Source organism: Salmo trutta, chromosome 19 (genome assembly GCF_901001165.1).
Source record: "Salmo trutta chromosome 19, fSalTru1.1, whole genome shotgun sequence".
NCBI lineage: Eukaryota > Metazoa > Chordata > Actinopteri > Salmoniformes > Salmonidae > Salmo > Salmo trutta.
This window is the reverse complement of record NC_042975.1, coordinates 43,606,050-43,626,553: the sequence shown is the minus strand read 5'-3', so window position 1 is coordinate 43,626,553 and position 20,504 is coordinate 43,606,050. Positions and strand designations below refer to the sequence as shown.

The window sequence follows — 20,504 nt, the reverse complement described above, 5'->3', positions numbered from 1 at the left end:
AATTTATGTAGCAGGTTAGGAGAACTAACGTGACAGGATAGCAGAACTAACGTGACAGGATAGAAGAACTAACGTGGCAGGTTAGGATAATTAAAGTGACAGGATAGAAGAACTAACGTGGCAGGTTAGGGTAATTAACATGGCAGGTTAGGATAATTTATGTAGCAGGTTAGGAGAACTAACGTGACAGGATAGCAGAACTAACGTGACAGGATAGAAGAACTAACGTGACAGGATAGAAGAACTAACGTGGCAGGTTAGGGTAATTTATGTAGCAGGTTAGGAGAACTAACGTGACAGGATAGCAGAACATATGTGACAGGATAGAAGAACTAACGTGGCAGGTTAGGGTAATTAACATGGCAGGTTAGGATAATTTATGTAGCAGGTTAGGAGAACTAACATGACAGGTTAGAAGAACTAACGTGGCAGGTTAGGATAATTAACGTGACATGATAGAAGAACTAACGTGGCAGGTTAGGATAATTAACATGGCAGGTTAGGATAATTTATGTAGCAGGTTAGGAGAACTAACATGACAGGTTAGAAGAACTAACGTGGCAGGTTAGGATAATTAACGTGGCAGGTTAGGATAATTAACGTAGCAGGTTAGGAGAATGAGGTTAAGGTTAGGAAAAGGCTTAGGTTTAAGCTTAGCTAAAATGCTACAGTTGTCAACAACTGTTATCCCCGACGTGACAACAAGATGGAGCTGCACATGTAGCCACAACTGTACAAACCATCAATCTTGACAAACCATCAGTATCTTAACACCGGTCGGTAATCCAGGCCAGGTGAAGGGTGTAGGGGTCGAAATGGGACAGAGCCCAGAGGAAGCCGGGATTAGTGATGGTTCATCCGTGAAAAAAATGCTCTTTTTGACGTTAATTTGCCTCCCTGATTTGCATACTGCTACTACTGTTTGCTTGTGTAAATGGAGATAGAAAGGAGTTCCATGTGATCGTTACTGTGAATTCCTTTTTGGACCTGGGGACCATGAAGAGACCCCTGGTGGCATGTCTTGTGGGGTATGTATGGGTGTCTGAGCTGAATGTTATTTGATTATGCAGACAATCTGGAATTTTCATCACATTAATATTTCTCATAAAAACTAAAAGAGAAGCAGTTAATCTCTCATCAACCAGGAAAGACTGGGGTGCATGTTGTTGATGTTAGTTCTGTATGTGCAGTTAAGGGCAAGGATGCTGCTCTGTTTTGAACCAGCAGCAGCTTTGCTGGTCTCGCTTTGCTGCACTTGACCATATTACCAGACAGTAATCAAGATGGGACAAGACCAGAGCCTGAACAACTAGTACAGTTGATTTTTGCAGGAAGCCTCCTGCGTGGAGCTGGGACCGGTCTCCCCGGACTGGGGAGACTTACAGGAGATTGGGTGCGCAGAGCGGGCACGGGGCACACTGGGCCGTGGAGGTGCACCGGCGGTCTGGAACTCAGGGCTGGCATACCCCGTCCTGGCTGAGTGGTCACAGTAGCCCGGCACGGGCGGAGCGCTGGCACAGGGCGAACTGGGCTGTGCTGGAGAGTGAGGGCTGCCGTGCGTAGAGCAGGCGCAGGGTAAGCTGGACTGAGGAGACGCACTGGTGGCCAGATGCGCTGCGCCAGCGCACTTCTCTCTGGCTGCCGGCCAACTCTCGCCCGGCAACGCTGCGGAGCCCGTACTGGCCACACCGGACTGTGCATGCGTATGGGCGACACCATGCGCATTTCTGCGTAGCTCGGTGCTCTCCTCGTCACCCGCTCCCCACGGTAAGCACGGGGAGTTGGCTCAGGACTCCACCCTGACTCTGCCCAACTCCCCGTGATGCCTCTCGGCCTCATGTAGCTCCCTTAATTTCCTCTCGCAGAAACGTCATTCTACCTTTGCTGCCTCCAGTTCCTCCCTCGGTCGCCGGTACTCCCCAGCCTGTCTCCAGGGTCCCTTTCCGTCTAAGATCTCCTCCCATGTCCACGACTCCAAATATTTTTCCTGTTGCTCCTTCTTCCGCTGCTTGGTCCTTTTTTGGTGGGTGGTTCTGTCACGGGTGTCGTAAGGATTGGACCAAGGCGCAGAGGGTAAAGTGCTCATCTTCTTAATTTATTAGAAATAACACTTAAACAAAAGAAACAAACGACGAAACAGTCCCATAAGGTGCACAGACTATACAGGAAATAACCACCCACAAAACACAAGTGAAACAAACCTCAACTAAATATGGCCTCCAATTAGAATGATACTGACTGTAACTCCTTATTTAAAACTTCAGTGAACTCACTGGCATTGGGTGCTGACATGTAGATTGTGGAATCATCTGCATAAATAGTAACTTGTGTAAGACCAGTGGCAAATCATTTGTAAAAATAACGGCCCAAAGCAACTCATCAATCTACACACAGTACCCCATAATGACAAAGTCAAAACTGTTTTCAAGAAATTTTCACAAATGTCTTAAAAATTCAAAACAAAAATTATTATTATACTTATTTACATACAGTACCAGTTAAAAGTTTGGACACACCTACTCATTCCAGGGTGTTTCTTTATTTTTACTATTTTCTACATTGTAGAATAATAGTGAAGACATCAAAACTATGAAATAACACATATGGAATCAGCATTCTGCAGCGATACGCCATCCCATCTGGTTTGTGCTTAGTGGGACTATCATTTGTTTTTCAACAGGACAATGACCCAACACACCTCCAGGCTGTGTAAGGGCTATTTGACCAAGTAGGAGAGTGATGGAGTGCTGCATCAGATGACCTGGCCTCCACAATCACCTGACCTCAACCCAATTGAGATGGTTTGGGATGAGTTAGACCGCAGAGTGAAGGAAAAGCAGCCAACAAGTGCTCAGCATATGTGGGAACTCCTTTAAGACTGTTGGAAAAGCATTCCAGGTGAAGCTGGTTGAGAGAATGCCAAGAGTGTGCAAAGCTGTCATCAGCTTTTTTTATCACTTTTTGGTTACGACATGACTCCATATGTGTTATTTCATAGTTTTGATGTCTTCACTATTATTCTACAATGTAGAAAATATTAAAATAAAGAAAAACCCCTTAAATGAATAGGTGTGTCCAAACTTTTGACTGGTACTGTAGGTATTCAGACCCTTTGCTATGTGACTCGAAATTGAGCTCAGGTATATCCAGTTTCCATTGATCATCCTTGAGATGTTTCTACAACTTGATTGGAGTCCACCTGTGTGTAAATTCAATTGAATGGACATGATTTAGAAAGGCACACACCTGTCTATATAAGGTTTCACAGTTGACAGTGTATGTCAGAGCAAAAACCAAGTAAAAACCAAGCCGTAAGGTCGAAGGAATTGTCTGTAGAGCTCCGAGACAGGATTGTGCCGAGGCACAGATCTGGGGAAGGGTACCAAATCATTTCTGCAGCATTGAAGGTCCCCAAGAACACAGTGGCCGACATCATTCTTAAATGGAAGAAGTTTGGAACCACCAAGACTCTTTCTAGAGCTGTCCGCTCCGCCAAACTGAGCAATCAGGGTAGAAGGTCTTTGGTCAGGGAGGTGATCAAGAACCGATGGTCACTCTGATAGAGCTTCAGAGTTCCTCTGTGGAAATGGCAGACCCTTCCAGAAGGACAACCATCTCTGTAGCACTCCATCCACCAATCAGGCCGTTTATGGTAGAGTGGCCAGATGGAAGTTACGCCTCAGTAAAACACACATGACAGGCCGCTTGGAGTTTGCCAAAAGGCACCTAAAGACTCTCGGACCATGAGAAACAAGATTCTCCGGACTTGAACCCAATCGAACATGTTTGGAGAGACCTGAAAATAGCTGTGCAGCGACGCTCCCCATCCAACCTGACAGAGCTTGAGAGGACCTGCAGAGAAGAATGGGAGAAAATCCCCAAATACAGGTATGCCAAGCTTGTAGAGTCATACCCAAGAAGACTCGATGCTGTAATCGCTGCCAAAGGTGCTTCAACAAAGTACTGAGTAAAGGGTCTGAATAATTATGTAAAATGTGATATTTCCATTTGTAACTTTAAATACATTTTCAAAACTTTATGCTTTGATGTTATGGGGTATTGTGGGTAGATTGTTTAGAGAAATGTAAAATATATATATTTTTAGAATAAGGCTGTAACATAACAAAATGTGGAAAAAGTCAAGGGCTCTGAATACTTTCCAAATGCACTGTATCTGATGTTAGAGAAACTTCCATTGAACAACACTCTTTGGGTTCTATTGGATAAATAACTCTCCAACCATGTGATGGCAGGTGATGTAAAGCCATAGCAAGTGATTTTTTTCAATAACAATTGATGATTAATAACATTAAAGGCTGCACTGAAATCTAACGATCATCTATCATCTTATTATCCATTTACTTTAACCAGTCATCAGTCATCTGAGTCAGTGCAGTACAAGTTGAGTGCCCTTCTCTATATGCATGCAGAAAGTCAGTAGTTAACTTATTCTCTGAGAAATAGCATTGTAATTGGTCAAACACAATTCTCTACATCAGTGTAATAAGAACAGGCAGCAAACTGATTGGGCAGCTGTTAGAGCCAGCAAAGGGTGCTTTCCAATTTTTAGGCTGTGGAATTACTTTAGTTTCCTTCCACGCCTGTGGACACACACACTCCTTTAGGCTTTGGTTAAAGATATAGCAAATCAATACAGTCTACCATTCTCAATAATTTCCCATCAAGGTTGTCTATACCTGGTAGCTTGTCATTATTAGGTGGAAAACAATAGTTTTTTCACCTCTCCCACACTAACTTTCCCAATTTTTTTTTTAAACTATCCTTCTCTTTCATTATTCAATATGATGGTTCACTGTTCAATGTTGTCATTTCACTTCTTAGTTTTTCCACTTTACTAGTGAGATAGTCATTGAAATGATTGGCAACATCGAAAGATTTAGTTATAAATGACCCATCAACTTCATTGAACGATGGAGATGAATTGGGTTTTATACCCATGATATCATTGTCACGCCCTGACCTTAGAGATCCTTTCATGTCTCTATTTTGGTTGGTCAGGGCGTGAGTTGGGGTGGGCATTCTATGTCCTTTTTTCTGTTTGGTATTTCTTTGTTTCGGCCGGGTATGGCTCTCAATCAGGGACAGCTGTATATTGTTGTTGCTGATTGGGAGCCATACTTAGGCAGCCTGTTTTCCTTTGGGTTTTGTGGGTGGTTATTTTCTGTTTAGTCATTTGTTACCTGACAGAACTGTTTGGCTGTTGTCTTTTGTTTATTTTGTAAAGTGTTCTCTTTTTTCATTAAATTACAAAGATGAGCACTAACCACACTGCACCTTGGTCTACTCCATTCAACAGCCATTAGAGAACCACCCACCACAAGCGGACCAAGCAGCGTGGAGAGGAGGACTGGACATGGGAGGACATCCTGGATGGCAAGGTATCCTACACTTGGGAAGAGATCCTGGTCGGAAGGGATCGCCTCCCATGGGAACAGTTAGAGGCACTCAGAAGAGCGGAGGCAGCAGAGAAAAGGACCAACGGCAATGGTATGAGGGAACACGGCTGGCAAGGAAGCCCGAGAGGCAGCCCCCAAAAAATGTTTTGGGGGGGGCACACGGGGAGTGTGGCAGAGTCAGGTTGGAGACCTGAGCCAGCTCCCCGTGCTTACCGGAAGGAGCGTGGTACTGGTCAGGCACCGTGTTATGCTGTGAAGCGCACGGTGTCTCCAGTGCGCGCTCATAGCCCGGTGCGCTATAGGCCAGCCCCCCGCAAGTGCCATGCTAGAGTGGGCATCGAGCCAGGACGGGTTGTGCAGGCCGTGCGCTCCAGACCTCCAGTGCGTCTCCAGGACCCGGTCTATCCTGTGCCTGCTCCCAGAGCCAGGCCTCCTGCATGTCTCCCCAGCCTGGTGAGTCCTGTGCCTGCTCCCAGAGCCAGGCCTCCTGCATGTCTTCCCAGCCTGGTGAGTCCTGTGCCTGCTCCCAGAGCCAGGCCTCCTGCAAGTCTCCCCAGCCTGGTGCGTCCTGTGCCTGCTCCCAGAGCCAGGCCTCCTGCATGTCTCCCCAGCCTGCTGAGTCCTGTGCCTGTGACCAGAGCAAGGCCTACGGAAAGTCCCCGTCCAGAGCTTCCGGCGACAGTGCCCCGTCCAGAGCTTCTGGCGACAGTGCCCCGTCCAGAGCTTCCGGCGACAGTGCCCCGTCCAGAGCTTCCGGCGACAGTGCCCCGTCCAGAGCTTCCGGCGACAGTGCCCCGTCCAGAGCTTCCGGCGACAGAGCCCCGTCCAGAGCTTCCGGCGACAGAGCCCCGTCCAGAGCTTCCGGCGACAGAGCCCTGTCCAGAGCTTCCGGCGACAGTGCCCCGTCCAGAGCTTCTGGCGACAGTGCCCCATCTAGAGACGGCCCACAGTCTGGAGACGGCCCACAGTCTGGAGACGGCCCACAGTCTGGAGACGGCCCACAGTCCAAAGCCTGCCGAGACGCTCCTCAGCCCAGAGTCGCCGGGCGCAGCCAGAGTCGCCGGGCGCAGCCAGAGTCGCCGGGCGCAGCCAGAGTCGCCGGGCGCAGCCAGAGTCGCCGGGCGCAGCCAGAGTCGCCCGCCAGCCGGGCGCAGCCAGAGTCGCCCGCCAGCCGGGCGCAGCCAGAGTCGCCCGCCAGCCGGGCGCAGCCAGAGTCGCCCGCCAGTCCGGGGCCCGCTGCAGTCCGTGGTCGGCGGCAAGAGACCACGCTCTAGGGGAGCCATTAAAGTGGGGTGAGCCAGCGGTGAAGAGGGGTCTGCGTCCTGCTCCTGAGCCACCACCACGGGTAGATGCCCACCCGGACCCTCCCCTATAGGTTTAGGTTTTGCAGCCGGAGTCCGCACCTTTGGGGGGGGTACTGTCACGCCCTGACCTTAGAGATCCTTTCATGTCTCTATTTTGGTTGGTCAGGGCGTGAGTTGGGGTGTGCATTCTATGTCCTTTTTTCTATGTTTGGTATTTCTTTGTTTCGGCCGGGTATGGCTCTCAATCAGGGACAGCTGTATATCGTTGTTGCTGATTGGGAGCCATACTTAGGCAGCCTGTTTTCCTTTGGGTTTTGTGGGTGGTTATTTTCTGTTTAGTCATTTGTTACCTGACAGAACTGTTTGGCTGTTGTCTTTTGTTTATTTTGTAAAGTGTTCTCTTTTTTTTCATTAAATTACAAAGAGGCGCACTAACCACACTGCGCCTTGGTCTACTCCATTCAACAGCCGTTACAATCATTAAATGTAATCCAAAGTCTTTTTCCATTGTGTTTTATGTAATTTATCTTGTTTTGGTAATATAATTTTTGTTAACTTTAGTCACAACATTTCTAAATGTACAGTATGTCAACCAATCAGCTGAACAGCCTTATTTGTTTGTCACCTCTTTGGCATAATTTCTTTGAACCATACAATTGTTAAATTCATCACCAATCCAGGAGGCTCTAACAGCTCTCACAGTTCGTTCCATGCTTGTCAACAATTGGCTATAAATGTACAAATACTTCCAGTGCTGCATCTGGATTCACTTCCTCATACAGACCAACATGTTTTACACATTCAACAAATGAGTCCTGAGAAAACATTTTGTATGATCTCTTATAAATTATTTTAGACCCACCCATATGGAAAATAATCATGAAAATTAAATAAGAATCTTGTATGGCAGAAGAAGATAATTCGTACAAAAATCGAATAAGTTCTCTCATAAGGATCTGGTAAGATTTTGTAAGTGGTGTATTTGTATATGCGTTAGCTTATGTCTTATATGACATACACCATTGAATACATAATTGTGGTGAATTTCCTACATTGGTATGGTATGACATATTTGAGTAAAATATATTAATTATGAGTCATCTATAAATATTATAAGAAAGGTGTATGTTCTACAAAATAAATGCTTTCCTTATGGGTTTCACATTGTTTTTTTTTTTACAAGTCAACATATTAAAAAAACATGAAAATTACTACACTGCTCAAAAAAATAAAGGGAACACTTAAACAACACAATGTAACTCCAAGTCAATCACACTTCTGTGAAATCAAACTGTCCACTTAGGAAGCAACACTGATTGACAATACATTTCACATGCTGTTATGCAAATGGAATAGACAACAGGTGGGAATTATTGGCAATTAGCAAGACACCCCCAATAAAGGAGTGGTTCTGCAGGTGGGGACCACAGACCACTTCTCACTTCCTATGCTTCCTGGCTGATGTTTTGGTCACTTTTGAATGCTGGCGGTGCTTTCACTCTAGTGGTAGCATGAGACGGAGTCTACAACCCACACAAGTGGCTCAGGTAGTGCAGCTCATCCAAGATGGCACATCAATGTGAGCTGTTGAAAGAAGGTTTGCTGTGTCTGTCAGCATAGTGTCCAGAGCATGGAGGCGCTACCAGGAGACAGGCCAGTACATCAGGAGACGTGGAGGAGGCCGTAGGAGGGCAATAACCCAGCAGCAGGACCGCTACCTCCGCCCTTGTGCAAGGAGGAGCAGGAGAAGCACTGCCAGAGCCCTGCAAAATGACCTCCAGCAGGCCACAAATGTGCATGTGTCTGCTCAAACGGTCAGAAACAGACTCCATGAGGGTGGTATGAGGGCCCGACGTCCAAAGGTGGGGGTTGTGCTTACAGCCCAACACCGTGCAGGGCGTTTGGCATTTGCCAGAGAACACCAAGATAGGCAAATTCGCCACTGGCGCCCTGTGCTCTTCACAGATGGAAGCAGGTTCAACTCTGAGCACGTGACAGACGTGACAGAGTCTGGAGACGCCGTGGAGAACGTTCTGCTGCCTGCAACATCCTCCAGCATGACTGGTTTGGCGGTGGGTCAGTCATGGTGTGGGGTGGCATTTCTTTGGGGGCCGCACAGCCCTCCATGTGCTCGCCAGAGGTAGCCTGACTGCCATTAGGTACCGAGATGAGATCCTCAGACCCCTTGTGAGACCATATGCTGGTGCGGTTGGCCCTGGGTTCCTCCTAATGCAAGACAATGCTAGACCTCATGTGGCTGGAGTGTGTCAGCAGTTCCTGCAAGAAGAAGGCATTGATGCTATGGACTGGTCCGCCCGTTCCCCAGACCTGAATCCAATTGAGCACATCTGGGACATCATGTCTCGCTCCATTCACCAACGCCACGTTGCACCACAGACTGTCCAGGAGTTGGCGGATGCTTTAGTCCAGATCTGGGAGGAGATCCCTCAGGAGACCATCCGCCACATCATCAGGAGCATGCCCAGGCGTTGTAGGGAGGTCATACAGGCACGTGGAGGCCACACACACTACTGAGCCTCATTTTGACTTGTTTTAAGGACATTACATCAAAGTTGGATCAGCCTGTAGTGTGGTTTTCCACTTTAATTTTGAGTGTGACTCCAAATCCAGACCTCCATGGGTTGATAAATTGGATTTCCATTGATTATTTTTGTGTGATTTTGTTGTCAGCACATTCAACTATGTAAAGAAAAAAGTATTTAATAAGATTATTTATTTCATTCAGATCTAGGATGTGTTGTTTAAGTGTTCCCTTTATTTCTTTGAGCAGTATATATAGACTACATTACCAAAAGTATGTGGACACTTGCATGTTGAACATCTCATTCCAAAATCATGGGCATTAATATGAAGTTGGTCCCCCCTTTGCTGCTATAACAGCCTCCACTCTTCTGGGAAGGCTTTCCACTCGATGTTGAATGGAGTGGAAAGCATAGAATCATTTTCAATGTCATTGTATGCTGTAGTGTTTAGATTTCCCTTCAGTGGAACTAAGTGGCCTAGCCCGAACCATGAAAAACAGCCCCAGAACATTATTCCCTCTGCAGCAATCTTTACAGTTGGCACTACGCATTTGGGTAGGTAGTGTACTCCTGGCATCCGCCAACCCCAGATTTTTCCGTCGGACTGCCAGATGGTGAAGCGTGATTCATCACTCCAGAGAACAGCACTTACAGTTGATTGGGGCAGCTCCAGCACGGCAGAAATGTAACAAACTGACTTGTTGGCAGCGCCACGTTGAAAGTCACTGAGCTTAGTAATGCCAATCTAATGCCAATGTTTGTCTATGGAGATTGCATGGCAGTGCGCTAGATTTTATACACCTGTCAGCAACGCTTGTCTGAAATAGCCAAATCCACTAATTTCAAAAGGTGTCCACATATTTTGTATATATAGTGTACATTTCACATAAGAGTTTCCATGGTTAAGCCTGGACAGCACCTCCCACTGGACATTTGATTTAAATAGTAAACCATCTTCTGATTCCTGAGTGTGTCAGCGCCGGGGACTCGGGATGTGGCTGCGTTACTGATGTCATGTTAATCAGGTCTTTTGATTTGAACATGTGGATTGTTTTAGTTCTGTAGGCAAGGCTACTTAATTTATGGGTCAAGCCTTAGCAGTCATTCTGATCTCGTTCCCAATGATCAGTGCTTTACTTTAGGTTGATGTCCAGCGGTTCTGTTTGTGTGTACTAGGCTATTGGATTGGATTTATGTTATAGCATTACATTTACATTTAAGTCATTTAGCAGACGCTCTTATCCAGAGCGACTTACAAATTGGTGCATTCACCTTATATCCAGTGGAACAACCACTTTACAATAGTGCATCTAAATCTTTTAAGGGGGGGTTAGAAGGATTACTTTATCCTATCCTAGGTATTCCTTAAAGAGGTGGGGTTTCAGGTGTCTCCGGAAGGTGGTGATTGACTCCGCTGTCCTGGCGTCGATAGCACTGGTATCACTAATACATGTGTTGAAATGGAACCGGTTTCTGTCTTCAGTCCTTTGTAAAATTATGATAGATGGGCTACTATGGTATAGGTTGAACGTGAAAGTCTGCCTATACCTCTGAGTTTAGAGAAAGCATTAAAATTGGAAATAAGCTATTATAAGCCTTGTTAATGCGATGCATGTCTGCTGAATTCGAGAAATCCCCCCGCACTCAGCCCCACTCCACTTACTCAATTTAGAGCCACTACTGTGTTGCGGCCTTGGCATACTGCATACTTTTTACTCAACAGTATGTGATGAGTAAATAGTATGCAGTTTATATATGTAGTACGCTAGTATAGGTATTCCAACATGACCAGTCAATCAGGCAATTGAGTGTCAGTTTGTGTACGTCACATCGGGCTGAAGCTACTGCCCTGGATTGAAGGGGTCTCACTCCTGCCAGGCTTTTGGGAGATCAGGTGGACAGCGGTCCCCACGCTCTGGCAGCTTTCATAGCTGGGATAAGTTCCTATGTCACTTATGCCTGGAGACGGCCCTGGATGGGTCTCTTTTACGTGAATGGAGCCAAAGACTACAGCTCACAGGAAAGACTCAGAATGCCCATCACTAGTGGGGATATACCACTTAGCCAAACATTGCATGGCCTGCACACTTTCCCCCCACTGAGCTGTGTGGGCTATAATTATGTGCACTATTAAATGTAAAAGATTAATTTAAAAAATGCACCATGAATAGACTAATAATTTGTTAATATATTGAGGCATCCAAATAGACTATCAGTTGAAAAATGTAAAAACTTAAAGGAAAGGACAATTAACCATAGACAAAGAAAACACGTTACAGGCAGCAGCTAGTAAATGTAAGTGCATTTTCTTTATTTAGACATAAGGAGACAAAAACAGAACACCCACATATACATCCACACTTTACTTGCTTTCATAGGCTTCTTCCAACTTGTGCCACCCACACTACTACATACCCCTGACTCTGTTCAAGCTGTTCTGAAATTTCATCATGAAAAATGGAATGCATTTTTTGTACACAGCTCGTTTACCGTTTGCTGAAAGGTTTTGGAAATAACAACTTAGTAGAATAAAGTCAAGTTTTGGAATTTGAATTTTACTGGAAGCATGCTGGAAAATAAAACTAGATTTAGCTAGACATGCTAAAGAATAACTAATTTGGCAATACAGGAATTACCATCAGATATGTGTGAACAGAGTGCATAAATTAACAAGTTAACTCAGTGGGTTGGTCATAGGCTTGCTCGTTAGTTTCTTTCATCTGCCTGATCCAGATACCCCTCCAAACAAGAGACATAACCAGTACTCATCTGTTAAAAGGTCATTCTGTAAAACCCATTTTGTTCATTAGTAGGAAATTGCAAGGGCAAATTTTCATCCATTAGACTTCATTCTTCATGAGTTTGGAAATTGCAAGGCCAATCTCGGGAATGGTGACAAATCATCTATTTCGTCATAATCCTTCATCACAAATTGCCATTTAAGATGTGTCTGTGTTCTTCATTGTGACAAGTGGAATGATAACCACAAATGTAAACCATGAAACAGCATGCTTGATTTTTCTCCACAACAAAATACCATACCCCCAACACCCTCAAATTTGTACTCTAAACCCCCCCCCCCCACCTAATTCCTTATCATACTGGAATGAACAGCCATACCCATGGGATTTACATTTCTGTTTTCTTTCTTTCCCTGTAGGCCTCAGATCATACCCGAGATGGGATTTATACAGGCCCACCTTCAAGGGTGACCACTGACGAGCCTCCAAGCTTCTCTGCTAAGGTTCGCCGATCTTTGATGTCCTCCAAACCGTTAACTTGCCATTCATGCTTGATACCTACAATTGAACAAAGTGGTGAAATGTGAAGAAAAAAAATTTGACAAATGAAGCCTAGACATACTCACACAGCGGTTGGACAGTATTACGATTCGTTCAACCTAAAAACATAGCGCTCACCTGTGAATTTCTTTTTAATGGCATCCTTTGAGCTGGCGTAAATCATTTTGCTCTTCAGTGGAGCACCATCTGGGGCCCTGAGATACAGAGAACAGGAGAGATGACCACAAGGTTCTTCATTCCTAGTTGTAATCAAACTGACTTTTTAAACCCAGTGCTTAACAGTTGACACTCACCAGAAGATGAAGACCAGGTCCTCTTTCTTGGTCTCCTTGGTCTCGTAGGTGGCGTCATAGAGGGCGTAGCGACAGTCGTCTGCAGGCAGCATCTTGACAAAGTGCAGGTAGGGGTCTGCGATGGTGGTACCCACGTCGCCAGTCAGGATCTCCTTACCCGATTCAAGGACGATGTGCTTCTTGTCCTCGCTCAGGCAGAACAGCACCGCCTTCTTCCGCTTCTTCTTCTCGTCCTCGTTCGCCTGGGCCTTACGCACCTTCATCTCGTTGAAGACTGTAATGACTTCATCGGTCACTGTCACCCCAGAGGCCTAAGGAGAAAAACAATCTTTAATGCATAGGGAACCCAAGAGATCCACGCATTTCATAAATCACTATCTGCCATTGCACTGCTAATTTGAGCATCTTACACCTGCACTGTCCATATCAGTTGACTTTACGGGGCCAGAAAAGATTGAGCAACTGTCATCAGTTACAGTGCCATCAGTAAGTATTCACAGCCCTTGACTTATTCCACTTTGATGTGTTACAGCCCGAATTCAAAATAGGTAAATAATTTCCCCACCCATCTACACACAATACCCCATAATGACTAAATGTAAACATAAGTAGACATTTTTGCTAATGTATTGAAAATGAAATACAGAATTCTCATTTACATAAATTCACACCCCTGAGTCAATACATGCTAGAATCACCTTTGGCAGCGATTACAGCTGGTGGTCTTCTGGGTAAGTCTAAGAGCTTTGAACACCTGGATTGTACAATATTACACATTTATTTTATTTTTTTATTCTTCGAGCTCTGTCAAGTTGGTTGATGATCAGTCTTGCCATAGATTTTCAATCCAATTTAAGTCAAAACTAAGCCACATTCAATGTCTTGGTAATTAACTCCAGTGTATATTTGGCCTTGTGTTTTAAGTTATTATCCTGCTGAAAAGTGAATTTGCCTCCCAGCGTCTGTTGGAAAGCAGACAACCAGGTTTCATTTAGTATTTTGCCTGTACTTAGCTCTATTCCATATCTAAGCATCCTAAAAAAAATACTCCCTTGTCCTTGCCGATAAAAAGCATACCCATAACATGATGCAGCCACCACTATGCTTGCAAATATAAAGGGGGGTACTCAGCGATGTATTGATTTACCCCAAATATAACATTTGGGTTTTAAGGACAGTGAATTTCTTTGCCACAGTTATACTTTAGCGCCTTATTGCAAACAGGATGCATGTTTTGGAATATTTGTATTAGTTTAGGTTAGTATTGTGGAGTAACTACAATGTTCATCCATCCTCAGTTCGCTCCCATCACAGCCATTAAACTCTGTTATAACGTCACCATGATGAAATCCCTGAGCATTTCCCTTCCTCTCCAGCAACTGAGTTAGGAAGGATGCCTGTATCTTTGTAGTGACTGGGTGTATTGATCCACCATCCAAAGTGTATTTAATAAATTCACCATGCTCAAAGGGATATTCAATGTCTGCTTCTTATTTACCCATCTACCAGTAGGTGGCCTTCTTTGCAAGGCATTGGAAAACCTCCCTGGTCTTGGTGGTTGAATCTGTTAAATTCACTGCTTGACTAAAATACCTTACAGATAATTGTGTGGGGTACAGAGATGAGGTAGTCATTCAGAAATCATGTTAAACACTATTATTGCACACTATTATTGAGTCCATGCAACTAATTATTGGAGTTCACTTCTTCGGGCTAGGGGTAAGTATTCAGAAGTTTGGATGAATGAGGTGCCCAAAGTAAACTGCCTGTTACTCAGGCCCAGAAGCTAGGATATGAATATAATTGGTAGTATTGGATGGAAAACTAAAGTTTCTGAAACAGTTAAAATAATGTCTGAGTATAACAGAACTGATATGGCAGGCAAAACCCCAAAGAAAATCCATCCAGAAATAGTTTTTTCCCCGGCTCACCCTTGATTACTATGGCTGTCAATGGGAATATAAGAGAAATACCTCCAAGATTGCATGTCAGTCTTTAGAAAGAGTTTCAGGCTTGTTTTTTGAAAAATGAGCTAGAATTTGTAGTTTTAGTAAGTGGCTCCCATTTTGGCTGTAGTGTTTGTTGCGCGTTCCGGTGAGGGCGCGTACTTCATTATTTATCTCCGGTATTCTCAGTCTTAAATTTGATCATTTATTTACATATTAGGGTACCTGAGGATTGATTAGGAAAGTTGTTTGATATGTTTGGAAGAAGTTTTAGTAACTTACAAGATTAATTTGTATGCATTTTGAATGAGGGAAACCGGTGCATTACTGAGTAGTGCGCCAATGAAAGACTTTTCTGGGATATAAAGGACTATCGAACAAAAGGACCATTTGTTATGTATCTGGGACCCTTGTGATTGCAACCAGATGAAGATCTTTAAAGGTAAGTGACTTATTTTATCACGTTTTCTGACTTTCGTGACGCCTCTGCTTGGTTGGAAATGTAATGCTTTTGTGTGCGGGGCGCTGTCCTCAGATAATCGCATGGTGTGCTTTCGCCGTAAAGCCTTTTTGAAATCTGACAAAGCGGGTGGATTAACAAGAAGTTAAGCTTTTAAAATGTATGACACTTGTATTTACATGAATGTTTAATATTACGATTTTTGTCATTTGAATTTCGCGCTCTGCAATTTCACCGGATGTTGTCCGGGGGGGGGGGGGGGTTGCTAGCAGCACATCTAGCCCAATTAGGCAAAGTATTGTTTTTTTATGATAATTATTACAGTTAGCGACTGGAACGAGCTGCAACAAACACTCAAACTGGACGGGTTTCTCAATCTCTTCATTAAAAGACTCAATCATGGACACTGACAGTTGTGGCTGCGTCAGGTGATGTATTGTTGTCTCTAACCTCTTGCCCTTTGTGCTGTTGTCTGTGCCCAATAATGTTTGTACCCTGTGCTGCTGCCATATTGTGCTGCTACCATGCTGTGTTGTCATGTGTTAGATGTTTAATAAATGTTATGTTTAATCCCTGCCCCCGTCCCCGCATGAGGCCTTTTGGTATGCCGCCAGTTCTAAATAAGAAATGTTAATTGACTTGCCTATTTAAATAAAGGTTAAAAAATTAAAAAAAATGGGTTGCTCACTAGTGGTGTCAATCTACCCAGCTATAAAGTTACAGAAAGTAATTAAACAAAACATGTTTTATTATCACCTGAAACAATATTTATTCTGGTCATATTTTGCAATCTCCCAAAATAAATGGGATGTCTAACGAGATGCTCTCCTCTATTTAGCGTTAACAACACTACAATTAGCAGTGGGGAGTAGACTACAAAATAGATTCCTCGACCGTCAACTGCCATGTCTGGGTGTCAAGCTTAGGAGTCGATTGCTAGCGGAATCTAAGATTCAGTATTTCTGCAATGGTGGCAACTATTTTCCATAGTTTACTTCGAGAACAAACTCTTGTATCTTCCACAGCAAAGAAAGAGCAAGCTAGCGAGTGAGGGAGATGGTAGGGGCACAGCCAGAACTGTGCATTGGTAATCAAATGAATTAGGCAATAGGCTATCTAAATGCTATATTTCGCAATTTCTTGGCTTGCAATGTCTTGCGCAAGTTCACTAAAGTAGGGACAATCAATGAGTAGGCTGAGCTATTCTACACACACCAGCATTTTCATTGCAAAGAGAAAGAGGAGCAGGCGAGGCAGAGAGTCAGAACCGTGAGCATAGGCTATAGCACCGTCATCTGTATCTATCAATGAAAATGGCTAAGCAATACATCAGTGCCAGTGAATTGAAGTTGAACAACGCCAAATGTGTCAGTTTAATTAGGCCTAATGTGCAATAAAAAGTATCCCCTATAGCTTTTAATGAAACCCTGGCTGGCTGTGTAAGTCTTAGGTCAGGGCTCTCCAACCCTGTTCCTAGAGAGCTACCTTCCTGTAGGTTTTTGCTCTAACCCCAGCTGTAACTAACCTGATTTAACTTATCAACAAGCTAATTATTAAATCAGATGTGCTAGATTAGGGTTGGAGTGAAAACCTACAGGATGGTAGCTCTCCACGAATAGGTATGGAGAGCCCCGTCCTAGGCAATTGATCGCAAAGCAGCATCATTGCTAACCTTTTTGGAAATGGCAAGTTCACCTTCTTATCTATAAACGGTCAAGTGCAAATACGGTTCAATAGTTGTTATTAGGCAGGACGTCTACCATAATGATTATGATCACACTTCAATGTAAATATTATGGGGAGAACTATACATTTGGTAGCCAAGCACGAGTTATCAGTGCAGCCTATTATCGTCTAGACATGACGGTGAAATATCTTCATGTCTGCAATAAAAACCTACAGGCTTCAGTCATAAGTCAATTACATTTGAAAAAAGTAAGAATTACTGGGAGCAGTTTGGAAAAAACTAATCATGTGTGAATCGTCCTTTGGAATAACGCACAAGCTTCAATAATCATTACAAAACCAAAGTGTAGTAATACCCGTCTGAATATGGCTATAACATGGCAAAGAATAGGCTTAACAGCGTAGAGTGCGCCGCATCATCCTGTGGGATCCGTCAAGGCTGCACACAGAAAATATCACTGAAATATTGCAGTTCCTACACATGACCTTCTAGATTCAAACCAAATATGAATTTTATAGACAAATTGGCAGCATCATGTTCATGTCAGTCCTCATGAACACAAATGTAGTCTTCCTAGAAGGACTATGCAATAATGAGGTGTGTGTGAGCGCATCCGTTTCAGCATGTTTTGGGAGTAGAGCTAGAGTTGACGCCAACCACACGAGTTAGAGTCAACTCAAATCCTGGAGTCGTGCACAACTAACTAGAATCGGAGCGGGTCAAGAGAGTCGTGAAGTCCAGGTCCACAAGGCTCCTTAACAGCTTCTACCACCAAGCCACAAAACTGCTGAACGATTAATCAAACGGCCACCCGGACTATTTTCATTGACACCCCCCCTTTTGTTTTTACACTGCTGCTACTCACTGTTTGTTATCTATGCATAGTCACTTTACATTTACATTTTTAGTCATTTAGCAGACACTCTTATCCAGAGTGACTTACAGTAGTGAATGCATACATTTCATTAAAAAAAAATTCTGTGCTGGCCCCCCGTGGGAATCGAACCCACAACCCTGGTGTTGCAAACACCATGCTCTACCAACTGAGCTACAGGGAAGGCTTACCCATACCTACATGTATAAATGACCTCGACTAACCTGTACCCCCCACATATTGAATCAGTACCAGTACATATAGCTTCATTGTTAATTTATTATGTTACTTTTATGTAAATATTTTCTTAATTAAGTACTTTCTTAAAACTGCATTGTTGGTTATGGGCTTGTAAGTAAGCATTTCATGATAAGGTGTACACCTGTTGTATTCAGCACATGTGCCAATTTGATTTGATTCACATATAGAACAATGAGCAAGATATTTCACTGGATGTATAAATGTGAAGCATCTGGTTGGTGTTTTCCTTCACTACTAAATATGGTGATAAGAGAAACCCAGTGGCCGGCAGTGGGGGAAGATGGCGTTTTGGTCGACGTTCTGCTTATTTCCTCATCCATTAAACATTTGATCTCCATACAGTTTTCTGTTTCCAAAACTAGAATCTGTAACAAACAGAGTGGTCTGCATTTGGAATCTTTACCCTTCGCCAAAGATCCTAAAAAAGTGCATTGTTTAGGCGTGCAAGGGCGAATTTAGCTTTTGCACATGTGCACTTCACTAAGCAGGCATTTCCTTACAGAAATATGCAACCAATAGGATATCACTAGCTCGTGCTTGGCACCTTGTTTGTTCTGCCCACTATGATTAATTTAGTCTCACTGGAAACGACAGGCTCTGGCCTATATTGGGATAATTATTAAAAATATATATATTGGGATAATTATTAAAAATATATATATTGGGATAATTATTAAATATATATATATATATATATATACACAAATATTATCCATTCGGTAGTGGGAAAAGATTTTAAAGATGTACGGCGTAATGAAATAGGTCACGATGTATACAGGGACATTGTGAACGAGGCTTTAGAAAACACTGGCGCGCGGTTTTATAAGCGCAAGTCAAGTAAGAGGGAAATTGTGGCAGTGTTCCATGGCTTGCTAGTTTGTGCGGCTAACCAACCCTCAATGATCACTGAAATTGTTTAAGAAGTGAACACACGCAGTGAACAATAGACGACACTGAACAAAGTCCATAGACGTATTTCATCATATTCTAAGAACATTGGCAGGTTGTTAGCTAGTTATGGTACACTTCCTTGTACTTGCAGTAAGGGTGGGGTCAGCTGGAACAGGCGGTAGTCACCGGTACTAGTAAGGCTAACGCTTCAACAGCTATCTGGCACGGTCTTGCTCTAACATAACCGTTGTTAAATTCAAAGGCAATATAGTAACGTTAGCTGGTTATACTTACCAATGCTGGATAGCGTAACGTTAGTTCGCTAAAAAAAATTTGCCGTCTGTTTAACAAGAGGCCTAACAGTTAACAAGGTAGCTTATGTGGCGACGCGTTAGCTACTACCAAGGACGCCAACATGCACTAGTTCATGCCAGCATGGTTGAGAGATGAAATGCCGAGGGGCTAGGTTAAAACGAGTTAACTCTGACAATGTAATTGAAATTAACGTTACAAGCCAGTTGGTAAATGTGTGGTCCTAGTTAGCTATCCATCCAGCCAATATTCATCGACTGTGAAACTATGGTGCGAAATAAAATCCCAATTTCATGTTCAACGGGCCAAGTAAGTACCCGTCCCCAATCCAGCTACTGTGTATATTTAGGATAACTAAATTACAGCGATGTGAAACAATCGTAACGTTACCATGTTTGGGTCTTTTGTCTATCAGCGTCTGAAACGTCGTTCCTCTTGAGCTCGCAGCCTCGGACAACACCAGAAACGCAGAACGCGACTGACAGGCATAGTTTTTCACGGAATGACGTTTCACGGTGGCCACGCCCCCTGCTGTGGTACGGACGTTAAACAAATCCTCACAATCTGCTATTGGCGCGGGAGGGAATATTACTTTAATCATTTTAAAGCTGCCGTGTATACCTTTTTTGTGCGACCCGACCAAATGTACATGTGAGTTATAGATCTGTCATTCTCACTGAACGCAAGTCTAAGAAGCGGTAGATAGGTTTTTGTGCACTATTTCTATGCTTCCCGTTCTTAAGGTGCATTTTTTATTTTCAGTTTTGTACACCAGCTTCAAGCAGCTGAAATATTTGTCGTTATGGGATTGATTCTCTACACTTTACTTGCTTGTTTTGTCACATCAACTGAAATTAGGCAAACTATTCGATTTTTAGCAACCAGCATCTGGCGGAACGCTTTCTTAATATAATGAGGCTTTTAAAATTATTTAAAAAGTAATTTAGCAGAGAAAAAAGAAGAAACCCCCACACTGCTCTTGATAGTATCACAGCTCTTTTAATACGCTTTACGTATCGGCCTCAATGCCTTCGTCAGAGCTTACACAAAATACAATTGAATACATTTTAGAATAAGGCTGTAACGTAAGAAATGTGGAAAACGTCAAGGGGTCTAAATACTTTCTGAAGGCACTGTATAATCAAGTGCGATGAAACAAATTGGCCACGTATCTACCGCTAGCGACATGTGATACAGCTGCCCGGTGAAGCGAA

At 43.7% G+C, this 20,504-nt stretch overlaps 1 protein-coding gene across 1 annotated transcript; it reads right to left on the bottom strand.

Moving 5' to 3' along the window:
- Positions 1 to 11,551: 11,551 nt before the first annotated feature.
- LOC115154656 (cofilin-2) lies at positions 11,552 to 19,788 on the bottom strand. Its single transcript, XM_029701106.1, has 4 exons — positions 19,681 to 19,788; positions 12,860 to 13,170; positions 12,684 to 12,760; positions 11,552 to 12,563 (listed from the first exon to the last, which is right to left on the bottom strand). Exons 1-4 carry the CDS (start codon positions 19,681 to 19,683, stop codon positions 12,451 to 12,453), a joined length of 504 nt encoding a protein of 167 aa, XP_029556966.1. The 5' UTR covers positions 19,684 to 19,788; the 3' UTR covers positions 11,552 to 12,450.
- Between the last annotated feature and the right edge of the window lie 716 nt (positions 19,789 to 20,504).